General features: G+C 40.4%; 1 protein-coding gene and 1 long non-coding RNA gene across 9 annotated transcripts in view; one reads left to right on the top strand and one right to left on the bottom strand.

Annotated features, from left to right (window-relative positions):
• Positions 1–20506, bottom strand: part of sema3d (sema domain, immunoglobulin domain (Ig), short basic domain, secreted, (semaphorin) 3D) — an 81779-nt gene that overhangs the window by 37040 nt on the left and 24233 nt on the right. For all 8 annotated transcript variants that reach the window (XR_009788505.1, XR_009788509.1, XR_009788508.1 and 5 more), the window contains exons 6-17: positions 19336–19429; positions 18942–19070; positions 16609–16745; positions 14044–14158; positions 11887–11956; positions 11636–11780; positions 10465–10687; positions 9466–9554; positions 9206–9247; positions 6515–6672; positions 2976–3040; positions 2730–2869 (exon numbers count right to left, since the gene is read on the bottom strand). Coding sequence is in view for 3 of the 8 variants with exons in the window: in XM_061773234.1 (XP_061629218.1) it covers positions 2730–2869; positions 2976–3040; positions 6515–6672; positions 9206–9247; positions 9466–9554; positions 10465–10687; positions 11636–11780; positions 11887–11956; positions 14044–14158; positions 16609–16745; positions 18942–19070; positions 19336–19429 (1407 nt within the window). In the remaining 5 variants the exon portion in view is untranslated. The remainder of the gene's footprint in view (positions 1–2729; positions 2870–2975; positions 3041–6514; positions 6673–9205; positions 9248–9465; positions 9555–10464; positions 10688–11635; positions 11781–11886; positions 11957–14043; positions 14159–16608; positions 16746–18941; positions 19071–19335; positions 19430–20506) is intronic.
• LOC133477897 (uncharacterized) lies at positions 2770–11646 on the top strand. Its single transcript, XR_009788510.1, has 3 exons — positions 2770–2891; positions 9071–9101; positions 11619–11646. It is a non-coding gene; the product is annotated as an uncharacterized LOC133477897 (long non-coding RNA).

Consider the following 20506-nt stretch of genomic DNA (forward strand, 5'->3'; position numbering starts at 1 on the left):
CAAACTGAGCAATTGGGGGAGAATTGCCTTGGTGAGAGAGGTAAAGGAGAACCCAAAGATCACTGTGGCTGAGCTCCAGAGATGCAGTCAGGAGATGGGAGAAAATTCTAGAAAGTCAACCATCACTTTAGGCCTCCACCAGTCGGGGCTTTATGGCAGAGTGGCCCGACGAAAGCCTCTCCTCAGTGCAAGAAACATGAAAGCCCGCATGGAGTTTGCTAAAAACAAAACACCTGAAGGACTCCAAGATGGTGAGAAATAAGATTATCTGGTCTGATGAGACCAAGATAGAAATTCCATCCATCCATCCACTTTCTGAGCCGCTTCTCCTCACTAGGGTCGCGGGCGTGCTGGAGCGTATCCCAGCTGTCATCGGGCAGGAGGCAGGGTACACCCTGAACTGGTTGCCAGCCAATCAAGATAGAAATCGTTGGCCTTAATTCTAAGCGGCATGTGTGGAGAAAACCAGGCACTGCTCATCACCTGTCCAATACAGTCCCAACAGTGAAGCATGGTGGTGGCAGCATCATGCTGCGGGGGTGTTTTGCAGCTGCAGGGACAGGATGACTGGTTGCAATCGAAGGAAAAATTAATGTGGCCAAGTATAGGGATATCCTGGACGAAAACCTTCTCCAGAGTGCTCAGAACGTCAGACAGGGCTGAAGGTTTACCTTCCAACAAGACAATGACCTTATGCACACAGCTAAAATACCGAAGGTGTGGCTTCAGAACAACTCCGTGACTGTTCTTGAATGGCCCAGCCAGAGCCCTGATTTAAACCCAATTGAGCATCTCTGGAAAAACCTGTAAATGGTTGCCACCAACGTTCACCATCCAACCTGACAGAACTGGAGAGGATCTGCAAGGAGGAATGGCGGAGGATCCCTAAATCCAGGTGTGAAAAACTTGTTGTATCATTCCCAAAAAGAATCATGGCTGTATTCGCTCAAAAGGTTGCTTCGACTAAATACTGAGCAAAGGGTCTGACTACTTATGGCTGTGTGATATTTAATTTTTCTTTTTTAATAAATTTGCAAAAATTTCAACAATTCAGTTTTTTTTCTGTCAATATGGAGTGCTGTGTGTACACTAATGTGGAAAAAAATGAACTTAAATGATTTTAGCAAATGGCTGCAATATAAAAAAGAATGAAAAATACATTTAAGTGGGTCTGAATACTTTACGTACCCACTGTAGTGAAGTGAATTGACACCGTTTCGCATGCACAAAGTGTCCCGTAATTGCTGTGCCTGCACCACGGAGGCTGAGGACCCCACCCAATCAATCGAGGGGCAGGATCGGGCCCAGGGGTCCACCCGGGAGTAGCCTGGCGGACGGGACACGTCCCACACCGAGGGACCCCGGGCGGTCCGCCGGCCCCACCGAGACGCCCCGACAACTGGCCACCCGGTGAAAACACCCCATTGTGTCCTTTCTAGCGGCAAACACATGGAATCATCACTCTGTTATTATTTCTGCTGTGTCGGGGGATAATAAAAGAACATGCACACACGCCAGCATGTACTTTGCAAACACTCGTCTTTCTGCTGTGGGGGGGGGCATAAAAAAACAAGGGGGATGGGGGTTGTTAGTGGCCTCTGCACTGCACCTGTCTGTGTTTACTTTCACCCCTGATAGCATGTAGGACTTTGAAGCATGGAGGACATGGACTGGCTCTTTGAGTAAATTGTGAAGAGTACCTTGATTTCTATGTTTAATTTTTTCCATGACCATCCTTGTAACTCAAAACACTCATATCTCAAATCTCCTTCATCCTATTGAAGTTAATGGAAATGCTATTAATCCATTCTAGGCCCCCAAACATACATTATACATTTTTTGTTTTTTTAAATAAGAAAAATGGCACTGTACAGTATTTTACTATATGAAAACATTGAAACATTTCACACAAAACTAGAAGGACTAATACATTTCTTCAATCAGAGTTTTAAAAGTAATGTTCACAGTAAAGTCCTTTTGTACAGCTTACATACCGTTCCTACAAATATAAATGCTAACAAAATATGAAATAATACGAAAGAAAAATGTGCACTCTTTCAAGACTGATTTAAACAATCTTTGCCAATATAAACATATACATTTTTTCTCTGCTGTATTTTTTTCTTTTCAAAGCACAACATTTTCCCTCTTACCCTGAACATGCTTCCTTGGACTTCTTCCCATTCGCCCGCCTCGCACACACCCACTCGCTCCTTTCCCAAATCTGTTCCGAAGTTACAAATCAATGGATAACTCAGTTTGATGCTGAGTAGGTAATTTCCACTGAATAACAAAGCAATTAGTATGAGTAAGTTTCTATTGCGGTCTGACGAACTGCAGATGTTGTTCTGTCCTTGTGGCGCGACACTTCCCAAAGCACTGGACGCTCATGAAAATCAATGACGACTCAATTTAAGGAACTCTTGACTTCCCGATTGCTCTCTTCATTACTTTTTACGACACAGTGGCCTACTGGGAGTTGTTCGTTCGTCTGTATGAGAAGTAATTGGTGTCCCGGGTCAAAGTGCTCCTTTAAACTTCCCGTAAGATCTGCTCTAATGTGATTTGTGTCGGCATTCCGGATTCTGACCTTCAATAAGTCAGTTACCAGACTTCAACTAAAATGAAATATGACGTTTTTAGATGCTTTTTCTTTATTAATTCTGTGAAGTTATGCGCAGTAATGGGAGTCCTCAGGAAGAGACTATTACAAAGTTTGAGACTCTGACCTGCTCCCTGTGTTCCGATCCAGTCCTGCGAACGAACCAGCTGATGTGGGCCTGCTGAGATTTGGGGATGCACTCGAGGAACGTCGAATTGCTCTGCACACCGAAGAGAACTCCCTCCTCCACCTTTCCAACGCCGAGGCCTGAAGAAAAAGCCATCCAAAGGTACAGTATGTTGTTGGTTTCTAATACAACTCTACAAAATCACATAAAAATGAGGAAATCCAAGTCAGAATACAGTCCACGTACTATCCTCTGTATCCCAACACTGGCTGGCAGGGTCTCCGTGCTTGATATCTTGTCTCCTGGCTCTCCTGGGGGGAGGGGAAATGAATTCCTTAAATAAATAAATTATCGAAATCATTCCAGTGGAACTTGGAAGAGAATAAATCGAGAGGATGTGGTAAATAGTAAAGAAGAGCCACATTTGCCGAAGCACTTGCTTGTACCGTTTATTGAACGGTACAAGCACACGTGAGTGTGTTTACTTTCCAGACTCTGAAAAACAACAGCTTTGTCATGCAGCTCTTAAATTGTGACTGCCCAAACTATTTCAGCCCACTACTAACTTGAGAAAACAAGTTGTAAGTTGCAGATGTTTCTGTTGTTGTTTTGGCAGTGATATGGTCAAATTAGTGTCATATGGTCAAATTATATGGTCATATGGTGTTGCACACGCACACACACAATCACTCAGTCTGGTCAACAAACAGCTTCTTCATGTAGTCATTTAAGTGAATAAAGCAAATAATGTTTCTGTAGGGCCCAATGTATGTGTTGTTGGTTTTTGGGCAGTTTAAAATTTAAATGGTGGCAGGTGTGTGTTGATTCCCATATATTATAAATATTATATTATATATTTGGGCGGCACGGTGGACAACTGGTTAGAGCGTCAGCCTCACAGTTCTGAGGACCCGGGTTCAATTCCCAGCCCCGCCTGTGTGAAGTTTGCATGTTCTCCCCGTGCCTGCGTGGGTTTTCTCCGGGTACTCCGGTTTCCTCCCACATACCAAAAACATGCATGAATTGGAGACTCTAAATTGCCCGTAGGCATGACTGTGAGTGCGAATGGTTGTTTGTTCCTATGTGCCCTGCGATTGGCTGGCAACCAGTTCAGGGTGTACCCCGCCTCCTGCCCGATGACAGCTTGGATAGGCTCCAGCACGCCCGCGACCCTAGTGAGGAGAAGCGGCTCAGAAAATGGATGGATGGATGGATATTATATATTTGATGTTCATGCTCTGATTAAAAAAAAAATCATTAGTTACTCACAAGTTACTCTTGAGTATTTTTTTCATTGAGTACTTTCCTACTCTTAAGTAAATTTTTGGATGAATACTTTTTACTTTTACTTGAGTCATATTATTCTAAAGCACAGGTGTCAAACTCTTTTTTTATCTCGGGCCACTTTGTAGTTATGATTTCCCTCAGAGGGCCGTTAGAACAGTGCAACCATATAATGTGTTTAATCAACAAACATTACCATTACACAACAAATTGAGGGATAACTAGTTTTGAAATAAGAAGACAAGGATAATAGTTTGTTCAAGTATTGTTTAAGTTACCATAGAAGAAGGGTTTGGTAACAAATAAATGCAATATCTCAACATTATTGTTTACTATTATGACAATTTGGAATTTGGGTACAGATTTTAGCAAAAATCACAGAAGTTGACTAGCATGATTTACTATCGCAGGCCACATAAAATGATGTGGCGTGCCGCATCTGGCCCCCGGGCCTTGAGTTTGACACCTATGCTCTAATATGAAATCATCCAAAATGGCTACTTTAAACCAAAATGTCTGACTTGCTTTTCAATTTTTGGCATCGGTCCTTGAGACTTTCTCATTCGTCCGCTTGTCATAGACACGTCCACCGAAGCTTATGTGGAGCTGTGTAACTAGCAAGGGGGCTATTTTTCTCTTTATTTTTTTCAACTGACGAGCATGATTTGCTTTCACGGGCCACATAAAATGATGTAGCGGTCTGCATCTGGCCCCCGGGCCTTGAGTTTGACACCTATGTTTTAAAGTAACAGTACTCCTACTTGAGTACAATATTGCGACGCTACCCACCTCTGTTGTGTTTTTTTTTTCCGAGTTCTGGAATGGAATAAGGGCATTTCAATACGACGAGCATGATTTGCTTTCACGGGCCACATAAAATGATGGGGCGGTCTGCATCTGTCCCCCGGCCTTGAGTTTGACACCTATGTTCTAAAGTAACAGTACTCCTACTTGAGTACAATATTGCTACGCTACCCACCTCTGTTGTGTTTTTTTTTCCAGAGTTCTGGAATGGAATAAGGGCATTTCAATACATTTAAATTTCTCGTAACTCAAGGCACCACTGTGCTTGAGAAGTAACTGGCAATGACTGAATGACTGCTAACGCTTCACTGAATGTCTCTTACTGCTCGCGTGAACCATCAAAGGTTTTTTTCCGGCGGCAGTGTTGCACTCCTGGGCTTCGTCATCTTGCGGTGACCTCACCTCCTCCTCCGCCCTTTGTCACCATACATCTGCACACTAAACACTCGCTGACACTGTAAGGTTCAGCTTTCAAAGGGCTGCGGTGCTTCCGCAAAAAAAAAAAAAATTATATCCGCCGGCCCATAACATGATACTCTGACCTGCTAGTACAACTTTAAGGTGATAATTTTCTACATCCCACCATTATTTTCCTGGAAAATACTCAACTTAAAAAGTAGTGTTATTCCGTTGTAGAAAAACTAATAGTGAGCACGACCACACAACAAGGTTTGGAATAAAATAGTGGCAAAACCCTTTCTTTACTAGACAAAGGGATGGTCTGACTAAATGAAGCTCCTCCCCTCAGTTCAACATAGCTCTTTGGCAACGAGATGGTGCCAAAACAATACTTTATATTAGACATGTCTTTGGCCTGAGCATAAAAATAGCAAAACGGTGAGTTCATCAGCGAGCAATGGAGGATCGTTTCCCCTCCCAAATATCAGCAAATAGGCGAATTCGCAAATGCCAAACCGTACATACAGTATGTAGCGGTTCACTGTACAGTAAAATAAACCATTTCAAGACAATTCATTGTATGAGAACTTATGGAAATAGTAATGTATATATTAGAAGATATATATATATATACCAGAAAATAGTAAGAAATATCATATGCGTGTCATGGAAATTATGCCACCAATGTGCCACACAAATGTCACTCAAGTATAAAAATAAGTAAAACTACGACATGTAATACAAAACGCCAACTCAATAAAATACCTTTGATCGAGTAGCAGTTAGCGTTAATGTGATCATTTACTTCTGTGTTTCTGAATTGCACCATATTTGGGGTATTTGAAATTTGATTTAAAATATACAGTATATACACAGTGGACCAGCACATATTTGCAGTTCGCCATTCACGATTTTACCTATGCGATATATATATATAAAAAAAAATGTTTTAACCTTTCCCCAACGTTTGCAGAAATCACTGCTTATTTGCATTTTGTTATATAATGGCAATTACAAGGGAGTGACAATCATTTGCATATTTTCTCGAATCGTAATTTGGCTCGAGCTCCACCAGGACTAGCATGTGTCCACTGTATGTCAAGTGGTTAGCGCATCTGCCTCACATTCCTGAGGTTCGAATCTCTTTCTGTCTTCCTCCCACATTCCAAAACCATGTATGATATTTTAATTGAAGACTAAATTGCTCATTGGTGTGATTGTAAGTGTAAATGTTTGTCTACTGGCAACCAGTTCAGGAATGAGGACAAAAATCACTACGTATATCATCCGGTCCTCACCTCTTGGCCGCAGGGACGTATCTGGAGCACGTGTGTCCATCCCAGGCACAGTGGGGGTCTCGGGCCAGGCAGCACTCGGCGCAGGCTTGGCCGTACAGGTGACATCGGCTGAGCGAAAGCTGGGCCAGACCCTCGCTGGAGCCCACGTACAGCTGTTGCTACACAAGCAAACACAGCATACAGATTTCACACGTTCACCTTTACTATATTACTGCCCATCAGAACAATACAAATGTTCAAACAGTTATTTGCAGAGTTCTGAATTATTGAATGCCGCTGATCTGAACTAAAAACGCTGACCAAAAAAAAACAAAACTTGGTGGGTTTGAGGTTTTGGCGCTAGCTATACCCAAAAAGGTTTAGTTTTTTTTTTTTCCGGTTTCCTTAAAAAAAAAACTACAAATTCTGAATGAATCCAGTGGATTTTGGAAATAGTTGGACAGAGAAGACGGCGAGACAAACTGGGAACCCAACTTCCATCATCAACTTTGTGGAAGACATTTCCTCACAGGTGTGTATAAAATGTTTGCTTGGGTCGGCTAACGTCAGCTCAACAGCGCGCGGTTCATTTCACTGTCAGAAGACCAAATCTGTGCCATTAATCCAAGCAACGGAAAAGTCAGTTGCAGTGTTGCCTTGAGATACAAGTATAATTTATTTAATGACCACACTTGTATCTCAAAACACTTATTTCCCCATTGAAATGAATGGAAATGCAAAACGAGTGTGAAGCAATTTTCACCATGCTTATACAAGAAAATATTAGTTCAGTGGTTGAGAAATGGTTTAAGATTTAGCTTTTTGGTCAGTTTATAGTTCGTTTTGAACCGTTTATCAGCCCGTCTCCATGCAACATGGATGTGAAGTACTTTTCAGAAATTGTGATTTATTTTTATTTTTTATTTTATTTTTAATTTGTTTTTATTATTATTTTTTTAAATGAAATAGCACGTCAGTGATTCACGGAAAAGCAACATCTTCCAGCATTTTTCGGTTCATACAGCTTAGTACTTAGTAACATACTTCAGCTCTATTTCGGACTTTCCGCTGTAATATTATTGTGCTCCAACTTGTCCAAAGGTAAGGCGATTCTTCAACGGAACTTTCAACCCCCCACCCTCTACTCCCTCAGACACGTGCAGGTCAAAATGCTGCCGGAGATTAATGACTGCTTTGATTAGGGTTGAAGTGTCTAGTGACACCCCTGACCTTCTCGATAATGAGGCACGAGGCGGCCGAGAGAGCTCGAAACTAACAGAAAGAGAGACAGAATAGGAAGTAGAACAAGCATGATGAAAAGCGTATGTTTTACAGTCAGAGACTAAACAGGACCCAGTGGGTCAGGGAGGGGGCATGAAAAAACAAATAAAGCAACTTGTTTTGTACCCCCAAAGCAAGTGCTGATGAAAAATGGCAACTCAACAAGTATGCTGACAAGAAACATGAACCGCAACAGCCTTTGACCCCCGGCTACATATTAGGTTCTTGCTTTGGGTTTTAACTGAAAACGTATAAAAACTGTCACTTGACCTTTTGTTTTGCATCAGCGATACTCAAAGTGTGGTATGTGAAAGTTCAGTTGTATTTAACTTTGAAGTCCAATACATTTGCAATTAATCATTAAGAACTGTTTGTTTTATAACTTATTTCGGTACCATTTTTGTTTAACTTATATGGGCAATACATTTTAACTGAATCATTATTTAAGGATAGTTTTCTTTTCTCCTATACAGTATACAAGCACAGTCTTGATTTTAAATATTAAAGCCAAATAAATGCCAAAATGTGATCAATCATATTACCATATCTGTATAAATACTAGGAACGGTGAAGAGGACTACCAATTTTTAACACATTTTAAGGACACACCCTCAGGTTGTGCGATATGGCCTTTAAATAAGGAAATCTGTGATATTTTTGTTTGTTTTGTTTTTGTTTGTTTTTTTCGTTGTTGTTTTTGGGTTTTTTTTCCACTCACAAAATCAGATTTCTGATCCAATCAGACCCCAACCACCCCCCCCCCTTCACTTTTGGAAAAAGAAAATAACAAATTATTCAAATTAATTATTCTGTTATTTTCCACCCTTCTATGATTTTTTTATTTCTCCTGATACCAAGCAAACTTCTAGCCATTTTTTTTCCATCGTTGACTTTCCTCAACTTCCACAGAAATAAACACAATTTTTTTTATCTTGAAATATAATGTTGGAATGTTTTTTATTTTATTTTATTTTTTAATTAAAACCTATATTAACACAGTCCTTAATAAATACAAATTTCAATTTAACATCAAAAAGGGTGGTTCGGCTGACTTTTGCCCAAGAGGAATGCCATACCCTCTCCAGCTCGCTTACACCCTTTTCTCACTGGTGAGGCAAGGCGACCTTGGCAAGATATTTGCGGCGTGGAAGCACATACCTCGGGTCAAAGGTTTCCAACATGCTGATCAATTATTATATTTACAACATATGAATGAACACCATGTCTTCAGCCCGACTGTTGGTATGTGTGTACCCAGTGTTTATTTATTTATTTATTATCACTTGCCTCTTTCAGACGGAACTGAACTGAACTGAACTGAGATGAGGTGAGTTGCCCGCCCCAACCACAAACACACACACACACTCACACACACCTACCGCTCCATCACCCTTGACCTCAATTACAGTAAGATGCAAAATGAAGTCCAACCTGCTTAGAAGAAATCTCCAGACTGAGAATCGGAGTGGGAACCTGAAAAACAAAATAATAATGAGATCGTAATACAATCATTTTTGGACCACTTTCTAAAGAAAATGAGAAATTATGTTTTATAGTCTGTCACTGAGGAAAATTCATCTGCACAACAGCTGCTGGCGTCATGCAATATTGTGTGTGTGTGCATTAGTTTGAGTGCATGACTGTGTAAGTGAACTGGGTGTGTGTCGGTGTGTGCTTGTCTGGCATCAAACCTGGAACACTTGAAGTTCTTCAAGCACCACTTCCTCCGTGGACCACTTGTCTCTGGTGATGCTCACCACCTTCAAAACGGTGCCAGTGTCTGTGACAGAAAGACAACTTCAGTCAAACATTTGTTGTGAAAGGAATTTCAAGCCCTGGAAAGCATTTTTTCCAATATTTAGGCACTTAAAATATATGCTAATTTTTGGGTGGAAGAAATCTCTTTGCACTGCAGCCAAAATTTTAGCACTAACAAACTCAGTCTGTTAATTGTGAGACATTTCAAGCCTCCATCCATCCATCCATTTTCTGAACCGCTTCTCCTCACTAGGGTCGCGGGCCTGCTGGAGCCTATCCCAGCTATCATCGGGCAGGAGGTGGGGCACACCCTGAACTGGTTGCCAGCCAATTGCAGGGCCATTTCAAGCCTTTTATACTAAATTCAAGCACTTAGTCATTTTTTTTTGTTGTAAAAGAAAACTCAAGTCCCTAAATCAATTACAAATCTAATCTAGTTGTTGTTCTCATCGTGAAAATATATTTCAAACTCCTTAAGGTGCTTTATCCAAAAACAAGTACAGTACTTTATAAATTCCATCTAGTTATTCTGAAAGAAATGTCAAGCTCTTTATGGAAAATCCAAGCACTTACAAATTGAATAATTGTTAAGAAAGGCAATTCATAGCCTTTCGAAATCCAGAATTTAAGCAATCCAGTCGTTTATGATACAATGGCACTCCAATCATCGAGTGCAGTGAGCCTCAGTGTGGTACGGGCGCCCTCTAGTGGTATGCATAAGATATACCACATGCATTGAATGTTCAAACTATAACGTTACACTGGTTTAAACTTTTATTTATTATTCTTATTTTTTTTAATCCAGTACAGTTCATTTTTGTTGCTATTATTTTCCATACGCGATCATGTCTTTTCCCCTGGAAAGCACTGTCGATGCTTTCTTTATGGTGCAGGCCCCCCTGGTGGCCCTTTTGGGTAACGATCGGACTCACCCGTCCCAAGGAAGAGAACCTCGTACTGTCCGTCCTCGGCTAAAACTCTGTCCACCACAATCTGAGTGAGGGTGTAGTCCACTCGCACCCGCGTGAACGCGGGCCGGCCGCTCAGTGGGTAGACGGAGTGGAACATCAGCGGGTGGTAACGGATGAAGCTGACCACCTCGTCGGGGAAATCTTTGGTGGTTTTGATGCGAGGGTCGTACGTTTTACTGGGACACTAGAAAAAAAAAAAATGCAGTGGAATACAATGTTATACAATTGAACCCACATGGAGGGGAAAGTACTCGCACACAGTATTTAAGCTGGTGTACAGATACTTGAAAAAAAAAAGTATAAACTAAGATATGTACTTAAGTATAAAAGTAAAAATAAAGTCAAGTACAGGTACCTGAAAATATACTTGAGTACAGTAATGAACTTTTCGTACTTTTTCTCCATTGATCGATTTGTACCTTTGAGTGACTTTCTCCCCAGACATTTTTTGGGTGGGAGTTTGTCACCCTCTGGTGGCCAGAAGAATCACGGCCAAAAGCTAATTAGGCCGTTTTCAAGCCACTTTTTGCTGCAGGGTCATGAAGTAATCAGCTGTTAAATAAATGTCATTAAAAAATTAAAACGTCACTCTGTTCAAAAAGTGTAATTAAATACATAAAATAAATGTTATTAAAATATATATCAACTGCCATCATAGGAACAAAAACATGATTAAATATTTTAAGTCATTGAATAAATATTACAATAAATAATCTCACAATAATTGTAAATAAAAATCAAAGTATAATAAATAAAATATAAATTAAATATTTTACATTTAATTATATTTAAAAAATGACAGTAAATATGAAAAAAGTTACATAAAATATACATGATCTAATTAAAATAACATTAAGTAAATTCAATTATCATTATATGTATAAATATGTGTATGTGTATATATATATGGGGACAAAAACTGTGATACTGTGATTTTGCTATTTTTGGTGAATATATTTGAGAGTAAAATGACATTTTTTATTTTAGTCTATGAACTACTGACAACATAACTTCTAAATTCCAATACAAACATTGTCATCTCGACTTTTTATTTGCAGAAAATGAAAAATCTAAATGTTTTTCAGAGCTGTATATATGATTTTTATTGCCCTCAGTGTGCTGAGGAACTCACCGTTCCAGGACGCGGGTATGGTATCCTCCCCTCATACTCTACCCAGCGGTGGTCTGGCCCCTCCTTGTGGGCGTAGGGCCCATTGAAGGCGGCCCTAATGTCCGCCATGCTGTACACGCACACGGCCGAACCCCGAAAAATGGAGCTGAGGGCCGGATCACAACAGGAGATGCACATTTAAAAACAACAAAACAAACAAAAAATCATAATCACGGAGATGGTGGTGTGATGTGGATGACAAAAGAGCAAACCTGGAGGTGGTGAAGACGGCATACACTGTTGGGTTCTTCGGATCTCTTGTAGGAAGCATGAAAATGTCCTCTATAAGAAATACACACTGTGTTAATGTACTGTAAATGTTCAGATGAAAGATTGATAGGTACAGTGTTTACTTTTTAGTACCGTGGACTTTATTTGTATTTAAGGCAAGCAGCTCCCTAAAATTTACTGCTTCATAACCGTCTGATATTATTGCACCTTTTCCCACTGAGGCACTATATTAGATTATATTAAAAAGTCAGCCTCAATGCAATTTGTATTGCTTTTATTCCTCTCAGAGGAATGCAAATGGGATTCGGATGAATTAAGAACTCCGAAGGGTTCTCACGTCTTGTAAATGTTTTCATAACTTTTTAAAGAGCCGTTACAGAGGTGAAAATGGTGACATGGACCACTTTAGATCAGGGTTTCCTAAATATTTTCAGCATAAAAGACACAGATTAAAAATGGCATTCTTTCGCTGGACCACAATATGGAATTTCTTTTAAGACTTTTCTTTTCTTGAAATTATCTTTTTGGGAGCCTGAACATGGCCAGAAAGTCACACATTTTAGGAGAATCCTGGTGAAAATGTGATTGTTCCCTAACCCTGCCATAACTTTCTCAGTAGCGCCCGCTGGAAAGTTAACTAAAAATATGAGACCCTGACACCAGTTTCACCGACTGGCATGAAATTGGGTGGAGATGTCTATCATGACAGGAGGCATGAAAAAGTGTCAAGAAGCAATGCTCAAAATTGAACAGGATGTTGGCCATTTTGGTTTGAAGCAGCCATTTTGGGTGAATTCCGGGACTTACTAGGGAATTTACCTAAATGAGCACCAATCAGGAGCAAGTAAGGTATCCTCGACAGAAGGCCACAATTAATTTCCAAGCTCTTTGGTATGGCATCAAAGTTTGATAATCATTTTGAAGATTCACCATGAAAAAGCGGGTTTGCAGATATAAAATTGTATTCTTTTGACAAATGAGTTGCCTTTCTGGGAGGTGTCAAAACTCATACATTTTTCAAAGCTTATGTATCCTGGAAAGTTATAAAAAAAAGTCCCACCCGAAACTAGTTTCACTGACCCACACAAACTTGGGTGTCTGTCATAACAGGACCCATGACTGAAATTGGACAGGAAGTTATCCACTTGGGGCAAATTCTAGGGCTTCTTATTTGTCCAACTTGAACTCGGAAATTCACCCAAATGAGCCCCAACCAAAAGCAAGGATCCTAAACAGATCATCTTTAATTTTTTTACCTACGCCATTTATTGTTCATTGCTCATGGCCTCAAAATGTGAGTGTGAGGGCACACTCATCACTGCCCACAGTTAGAATTGTATTTCTTGTGGACAAATGAATTGCTTTATAAAGGCTTGAAATACGCCCGAAAGCTCAAAAAAATTTTGCGAGCGCTTATAACCTGGGGAAAATTTTAGGGGTCCCAAACATGCTCCCTGGAAAAGTGAAAACTCACCCCTGGAAATAGCCCCCTTACTAGTTACGCAGCTCCACATGAGCTTCGGTGGACGTGTCTATGACAAGAGGACGCATGAGAAAGTCTCAAGGACCGATGCCAAAAATTGAAAGTCAGACGTTTTGGTTTAAAGTAGCGATTTTGGATGAATTCCTATTAGGGCAGATGTCAAACTCAAGGCCCGGCCGGGGGCCAGATCCGGCACGCCACATCATTTTATGTGGCCCGCGAAAGCAAATCATGCTACGTTAACTTTCGTGATGTTTGCTAAAATCTGTACCCAAATTCCAAATAGTCATAATAATAAACAATAATGTTGAGCTATTGCATTTTTCTGTTACCAAACCCTTCTTCTACAGTAACTTAAACAATACTTGAACAAACTATTATCCTTGTCTTCTGGTTTCCAAACTAGTTATCCCTCAATTTGTTGTTTAATGGTAATAATATGATTTGGTGATTAAACATTTCACTGTTCTAACGGCCCTCTGAGGAAAATCATAACTACAATGCAGCCCGAGTCAAAAATGAGTTTGACACCCCTGTTAGGGAGTTCGCCCAAATGAGCCCCAATCGGAAGCAGATTTCGAAGACAAATGAGCGATGCTAAATCATCATCATTATCATATCTTTTTCAACAAATCAGTCAATTTGAGGGACATACGTAGCTCATCAAAGTGTGTGTTCACGCCGTCGGGTCCAGGAATGGAGCACACAAGTCTGGCTTTGAGGAAGGTGGTCCATTTGTTGGTCAGACTCCTCAGGCCACCCACGTCATTCTGAAACACAACCACTGTCATCACTACAACAAAAGTGCTGTAAGACAGCTGGACAAACCCCGGTGCAGCCTTTTTACACACTAATTAAATGTTCTGAATGCTACTTACGAGCTGTGTTTGTTGTACTACTACTACTATTACATCCTTTTTCATTTAATGGCATCAAGGAGATGAGGATGAAACAAGGAAGTGCTATATATTGTTAGACCTAATAAAACAATTGATAACATAACGTAGATTGGGAACAGTATTTTGTCCACCGCAAAATTAGGTGCATGCAATGAATTTTAGTTTCATCTGTAATCCAGACGAACCGCCTTCCCATCTGGCTCGCAGCTTTATCTCAAGTCATAAATACAGCTGGCAAGAACTCGCTAAAAGAATGTAGCAATAGACTCTCGAGCGCTAATAGCTAACCGGCTAGGTGGGCTGCTCCCATTTGGCACGGGTCCAGCACACACCAACGGTTTTAAATGAATGTAATCAGCTGTGAATCTGTCTGTACTCCCATCCTAAGTCAACTTTGCTGTAAACGATCAGTTTAATAGGAGGCAAAGTTAAAATGTCAAACTGCAATCCCTCGAGGGTAAAGAAATTGATGACTGATATGGGAAAATGTTAGACAATTAGCAATTATCAGTCATCATCAGTCAAAATATTCCAGAAAAGCTAGACAACATTAAGAGTGCATGCACAAAAGTTGCAGGATGATCATGCTAATTTAACCCCCCTTGTAGAACGTCACTCAATTTGCTTAAAGTCAATCTGTGTAGTAGGTACAGTGTGAGTACAATGTTGCAAAATAGTGATGCCTTTTTTATTCATTGCTATTATCTTTTTGGGACAATTAAAGCGATGTTCTGAGGTCTTTCCCATACGCAAAAACTGAATTCAGTGGTAGAGAGGCTTATGGACCTTTTGGAAAATTAAGCCAGTTTCCCTTAGCATCCTGAAATTTGGTTAGGATGTCTATCATAACAAGATGCACAAAAAGGTTAGGAAAAGACACAGGAAGTCTGCCGTTTTGATTTCAAGTGGTTATTTTGACCATTCCCAAGTTTAGTTCAAGAGATTTTGTCCAATTGCTACGTTTAATTTTAATCTCGTATGTTAGAGCAATCGATGACACTCAATTGTTAAAATCTTTGTGGCGAATCATCACAATTCGCCGTAAAACAAAAATAATAAATAGACTTTACAAGCTGAGATTTTTCCCTTACGTGAAGGTTCCGCCTAGGAGAGATTGCCTCCAAAACTGTTGTTTACTTTCTGTTTTGTTACTTTCTACCACATCCAATTCAGCTTGCAAAATAATTAGAACCGAATTAAACCACACTCAAGTGAAATCCATTATGCTCCTATTGCTTGAGCAAACAGTGGCTACATATGAAAAATAAAATGTTCCAATACAGTGGTGATAGTGTGGTAATGGATAGATATCTAGTGGTGTCTTGATTTACAATTTTAATTTGTCACGGAACAATGCTCGCAAGTCAAATCACTCATATATCAATTCAACTTTACCTATTAACAAAATGGAAACGCCAGCTCCCTTATAAACACTAACATTTTTTGTAAGCTGTTTTGAAATCTAAATACAAACATAGAATGTATAGAAATAAATTGATACTTGTTTTCATAAAACTTACACTGAACTTCGTCTAGTTTTGTTTTTTTTCCGCCACCCCTCACTTCAAGCAGATTATCCATCGTCATTTTAGAAATTATTTTAAAGCCCTTGGCTGGCGCTAAAGCCTGGATGGAATTCCTGATTTCATGATTTCAAGCTTAAATTCAATGGATGCCATTCACCGTTTTCTTTTTTCAGTACTCACATTCTAGGGACTCACGGTTAGAAAAAAGAAATTTGGCAAAATCCCTAAAAACACGGGAAATGCGAGCACCAAACACAACAGTTAGATGTGCTTTCATTTTCATAAATGATTGTGGCCGGATGTTGTGAAGTTCGCTGTCACCATCTATAAAGTGTCTAAAGTTGAATCACGAGTCAAATTTTTGCTTGAAACACAAAGCAAAAATTTGACCAATAAACAACTTGAGGCACTTGTAAATCAAGGTATGAATGTGCCATAACAACAAACGTCTCAATCAACAATTAACAAATGTACAGGATCTCAGTTACTGCACCCTGTTTGCTTTTGTAAGTGCCCGCAGCACACATCGAGGGTCAAAAACATGATTTACTGCCCCTGACAGGAGCACCAAGCCTCTCTTTCATAGGTCTGCAAAACAAGAACGCCTTGAGAAAAGGCCTCCTTGTATGGGAGTTAAAGCACATCTAAAGTGGATGACACAGAGATCCTTATCCTATCAGATAACACCAAGAGTTATGGCTCCTTCTCTTCATGTGTGAGAGGACTTTTCTTTCGCCATGTCTACACTTCTCTAGCATTGACCATCCTCCTCCGTTCTCATCGAGTCTCACTCACCTTGCAAACGCGAGCCACGCGGGATACTATACTCTTGTCGTTGCCTTCCCACGATACCTCCCGGAAGAAAAAGTAGATTTTGTCGTCGTCCGGATTGTAGGTGTCCGCGATGGGCTGTGCCGATATGAACTTGGCCTCTTAAGACACAGAGACAAGAAAAGGCTCTTTTGAGTAAAAGCTTGGGTAATAGCTTTGCGGTATAGCTAGCATGTAGCCTATCATTGACTCTATATCCCACTATTATCCATCATCACCTTGTCATTCTGCTTACTACTTTTAAAAAAGGTAATTACCTGTCTATTTATGTGCATTGTGTTTACTTGGCAATGATTTTCAACCTGTCTGACTCCAGTGTAACATGGATATAATCCTATAATTGGAACACTTAGGATCAAAACTGCCAATGCAGACTAGTTAGCTGTAAAATAAACCAAAATAGGGACTGAGCCCTGCCACAAATAGCAAAAAAACGTGAATAGTTGACACCCTGCCTACAATTTTTTTTATTGCTGTCTGTATTAGTAGTTTAAACCATAAATATACCACAATCTGTGGTCCCAAAACTGTTTACTATCATCATCGAGAGAACATACTGTATTGATACCATTCCATTGTACGATATTCCTATCTAGACAGGGCTTCGATGGTCTCTTGTGTTTCACAAAGAGCTCAAAAACAGTGCTTTGAGTTTTTCATTGACTAACTGGGGATAGTTTTCACAGGGGGAAAAAATTAATACGTGAATTCATGATTAGTAACCTGCAGACTTCCATGGGACTACTGTACTTCAAATGTTAAATGACAAGTGAATTGGAAATGACTCCTAATTGGACTGGCAAGAGAATATTCCAATGTTAGGAATCGTATGCTACCAACTACCAGGCTTGGGGATCTTGGGGGAGGCTAGTCCAAAGTGTCGCAGTGACGTTACGTCAACATTAGCTCAACCGCTGCAAGCTGAGCCAACAACCTTGGAGTCACAACCCAACTGGAACAGCTTAACGTATAGCTCTATGGTGCTCAACAACAGAAGGTTATTGTTAGTTCTGCGGTTAGAAGATGTTCTGCTGGCACACAGGAAAAGAAAGTCATCACCGAATGATGAGCACTCTGTGGCCTTGTCACCGCACACTGTCTAGATACTGTACATGTACAGTATACAGTATATACGATCTATACCAGTCAGACAGAGCGAAAGCCAGAGAGCTATCGTTGGTACAAACAGTTCAGCGGTCGTGAAATGTGGAGGCCATGTGTAAGGATTTAGATAGGGATGACAAATGCTGATGCACGACAAGTCATCAATGGCTGGAACACACTTGAAAGTGGAAACGTAGTGCACCAGAGAAGACAATTCAGACATCACAGTTTACGCCCAACGTGTGAAGTCGACTCTCATGAGAATTTAGTTGGCTTTTGTCCAAAATCGAATGCACTGTCAATAAAATGAATTTTCCAATTCCAAATACCGTGTTTCAACAGCAATATCTAGAGTTTGGAGCAGTAGGTTACACTTGACATTTTATTTATGTTGACGCAGGAGTTTCTGGGTGTGCATGGAGCTAAGTAACAATGCAGTGATGGCCATCGAAAAATTGTCTAGTGGTAATGTAATATACATTAAAGGTGGTCCTCGGTTTAAGTTGGAGTTCAGTTACTATGGCGATGATGTAACATTCTATAATTAACCTATGCTAACGGAGTAGTAAAATGATATATATAGCAAATGAAACATAACATGACAAAACAGTCATTACTTTGGTCACTGAGCATGCCTTCATGTTCTCAACAAAGTACGTCGCTGTGGCCATACGTAGCCTCAAAACCTTTTATGTTGGAATCCTTGTAAACTGAAGACCCCCTGAAGTGCTTACCTTTGTATGATTTTCTACTTAATTCCAAAAACATGCATGTTGGGTACAATGAAGACTCGAAATTGTCCAACGGTGTGAATATGAGTGTTTTTGGTTGTGCGTCTATTGTATTGTGTGTGCTCTGTGAATGGCTGGCGACCAGTCCAGGGTGTATCTCACCCAGGACACCAATGAGGCATAGAAAGTGGATGGATGACTATCGTGAGAACAGGTCAGTGTTTGACTGTGTGTGCGGTTAACAGCGTGAACTTTGTTGCAAACTGTTAATTCCTCAATGGGTGTGATGGCCATGCTCCGTTATGAAGCTCATATAAAAAAAAAAAGTCACGCTAATGAATAAGCGGGCTGTGTCCTCTGCGCTGGAATGCCAATAACCATCCCGCAGGCACAGAGAGGCTCTTTGTATTGGAAGTTTTGGGGAGTGAAATGCAATAAGTTTTCAATGCAATGTGTGTATACCATTGATCCAGTAGTATTCGGAGATGTCTGTGCGAATGTAGTGCTGGTCAGGTGGCGGGCCGAGGGAGCGTGTGAACGTCATGTCTTTGCCCAAGAAGTCCGAAGCAGTGCCAGCATAGAGAAACTGGTCTGGATCAAATACAGCAACAGCTCAATCAGAGATATGTTTATGACAAAACCAAATGTTGATATTCATGCTTGAATATGATACCCCTCCATTAAACTACCCTCAATTTCCATTAATTCCCCATGGCAAATTTCCTATTTGGAATGTTCCACAAATTCCCCACCTTAAATTCTTATGCAAATTTACTAGGAACTTTCTGGAAATGTATTTAAAATTTTCCACCCCTCTGCAACCCCAGCGAGAGTGTCATGTCGTGGCTCATCAAACCTGTGAGGACTGATGTGAATGTCTGCAATGGATCATAAGGACATTTTAATCTGCCAGACTCCACTGTAGCAGACAGCAGCTTGAACACTCCATCCTGACAGACAAAGCAGAATTAGTTGGAACATAAAACAAAAAGGTTGGAGATTTTTGTTTAATAGATTGTTTCTCCCTTGTAATCTATTCGTAAAAATCGTGTTTACTGTTTCTGACTTTTATGATTGAGCTCCATGTTGAAGTGTTAACTGTTCACACATTTTTACAATACTCTGCCATGGACTCCTGCGATTGGCTGGCAACCAGTTCAGGGTGTACCCCGCCTCCTGCCCGATGATAGCTGGGATAGGCTCCAGCACTTCTGCGACCCTTGTGAGGATAAGTGGCTCAGATAATGAATGGATGGATGGATGGATGCCATGGACTCTTATTTTTTTTATTTATTTTTTTTATTTCAATCAGGTCTTCAGCGATGAGTCCAGATTCTAGCCATGCAAGTCGGATGGTAGGTTCAGAATTTAAGAAATTAGGGAGATGGCTTTGCTGATGGTGCCACCAATAGAGCAACATGTTTCCATGGAGGCGGCCTGATGATGTGAGGCGGCATCTCCAGAGGCAATCTTAAAATATTGAGATGAGATTTTTTTTAACCCGTGGCAACTCCATATCGCCGCAGTCTTGGCTCTAGAACTCCATCCACCAAGATGACATTATCAGAGACTACCTCCAGAATGTGGGCGTTGAAAAATGGAGTCATCTGACCTCAGTCCTAGTCAACACTTCAACATCAACTTGGGTATGCTGATCATGCTAGAGTGACCAACATAACCACATTGGCTGACTTGCAATTACTCCTGATTGTAAATTTTCAAAATTTCATCACGGTGCAACATCGCTGTGAAAAGTTTGCATCATCCCCTTATGCTTGGGTATTTTTTTTTTTTCAGAGTCCCAGTTTCCTCCCTCATCCTAAAAGCACCCTTCTTAGTTTAATAAAAAACTCTAAATTGTCCATACAGTTGATTTGTCAAAATATTCCCTGCAATTGACTGGCAAACAGCCCAAGTTGTACCTCGCTTCTCACCCAAAATCAGCTGAGATGGCCTGTTGCTCACCTGCGCCCCTAATGAGGATAAGCGGTATAGAAAATAGATTGTTTCTTGCTTTTTTTTTTAAT

This window comes from Phyllopteryx taeniolatus, chromosome 5, assembly GCF_024500385.1.
Source record: "Phyllopteryx taeniolatus isolate TA_2022b chromosome 5, UOR_Ptae_1.2, whole genome shotgun sequence".
Taxonomy (NCBI): Eukaryota; Metazoa; Chordata; class Actinopteri; order Syngnathiformes; family Syngnathidae; genus Phyllopteryx; species Phyllopteryx taeniolatus.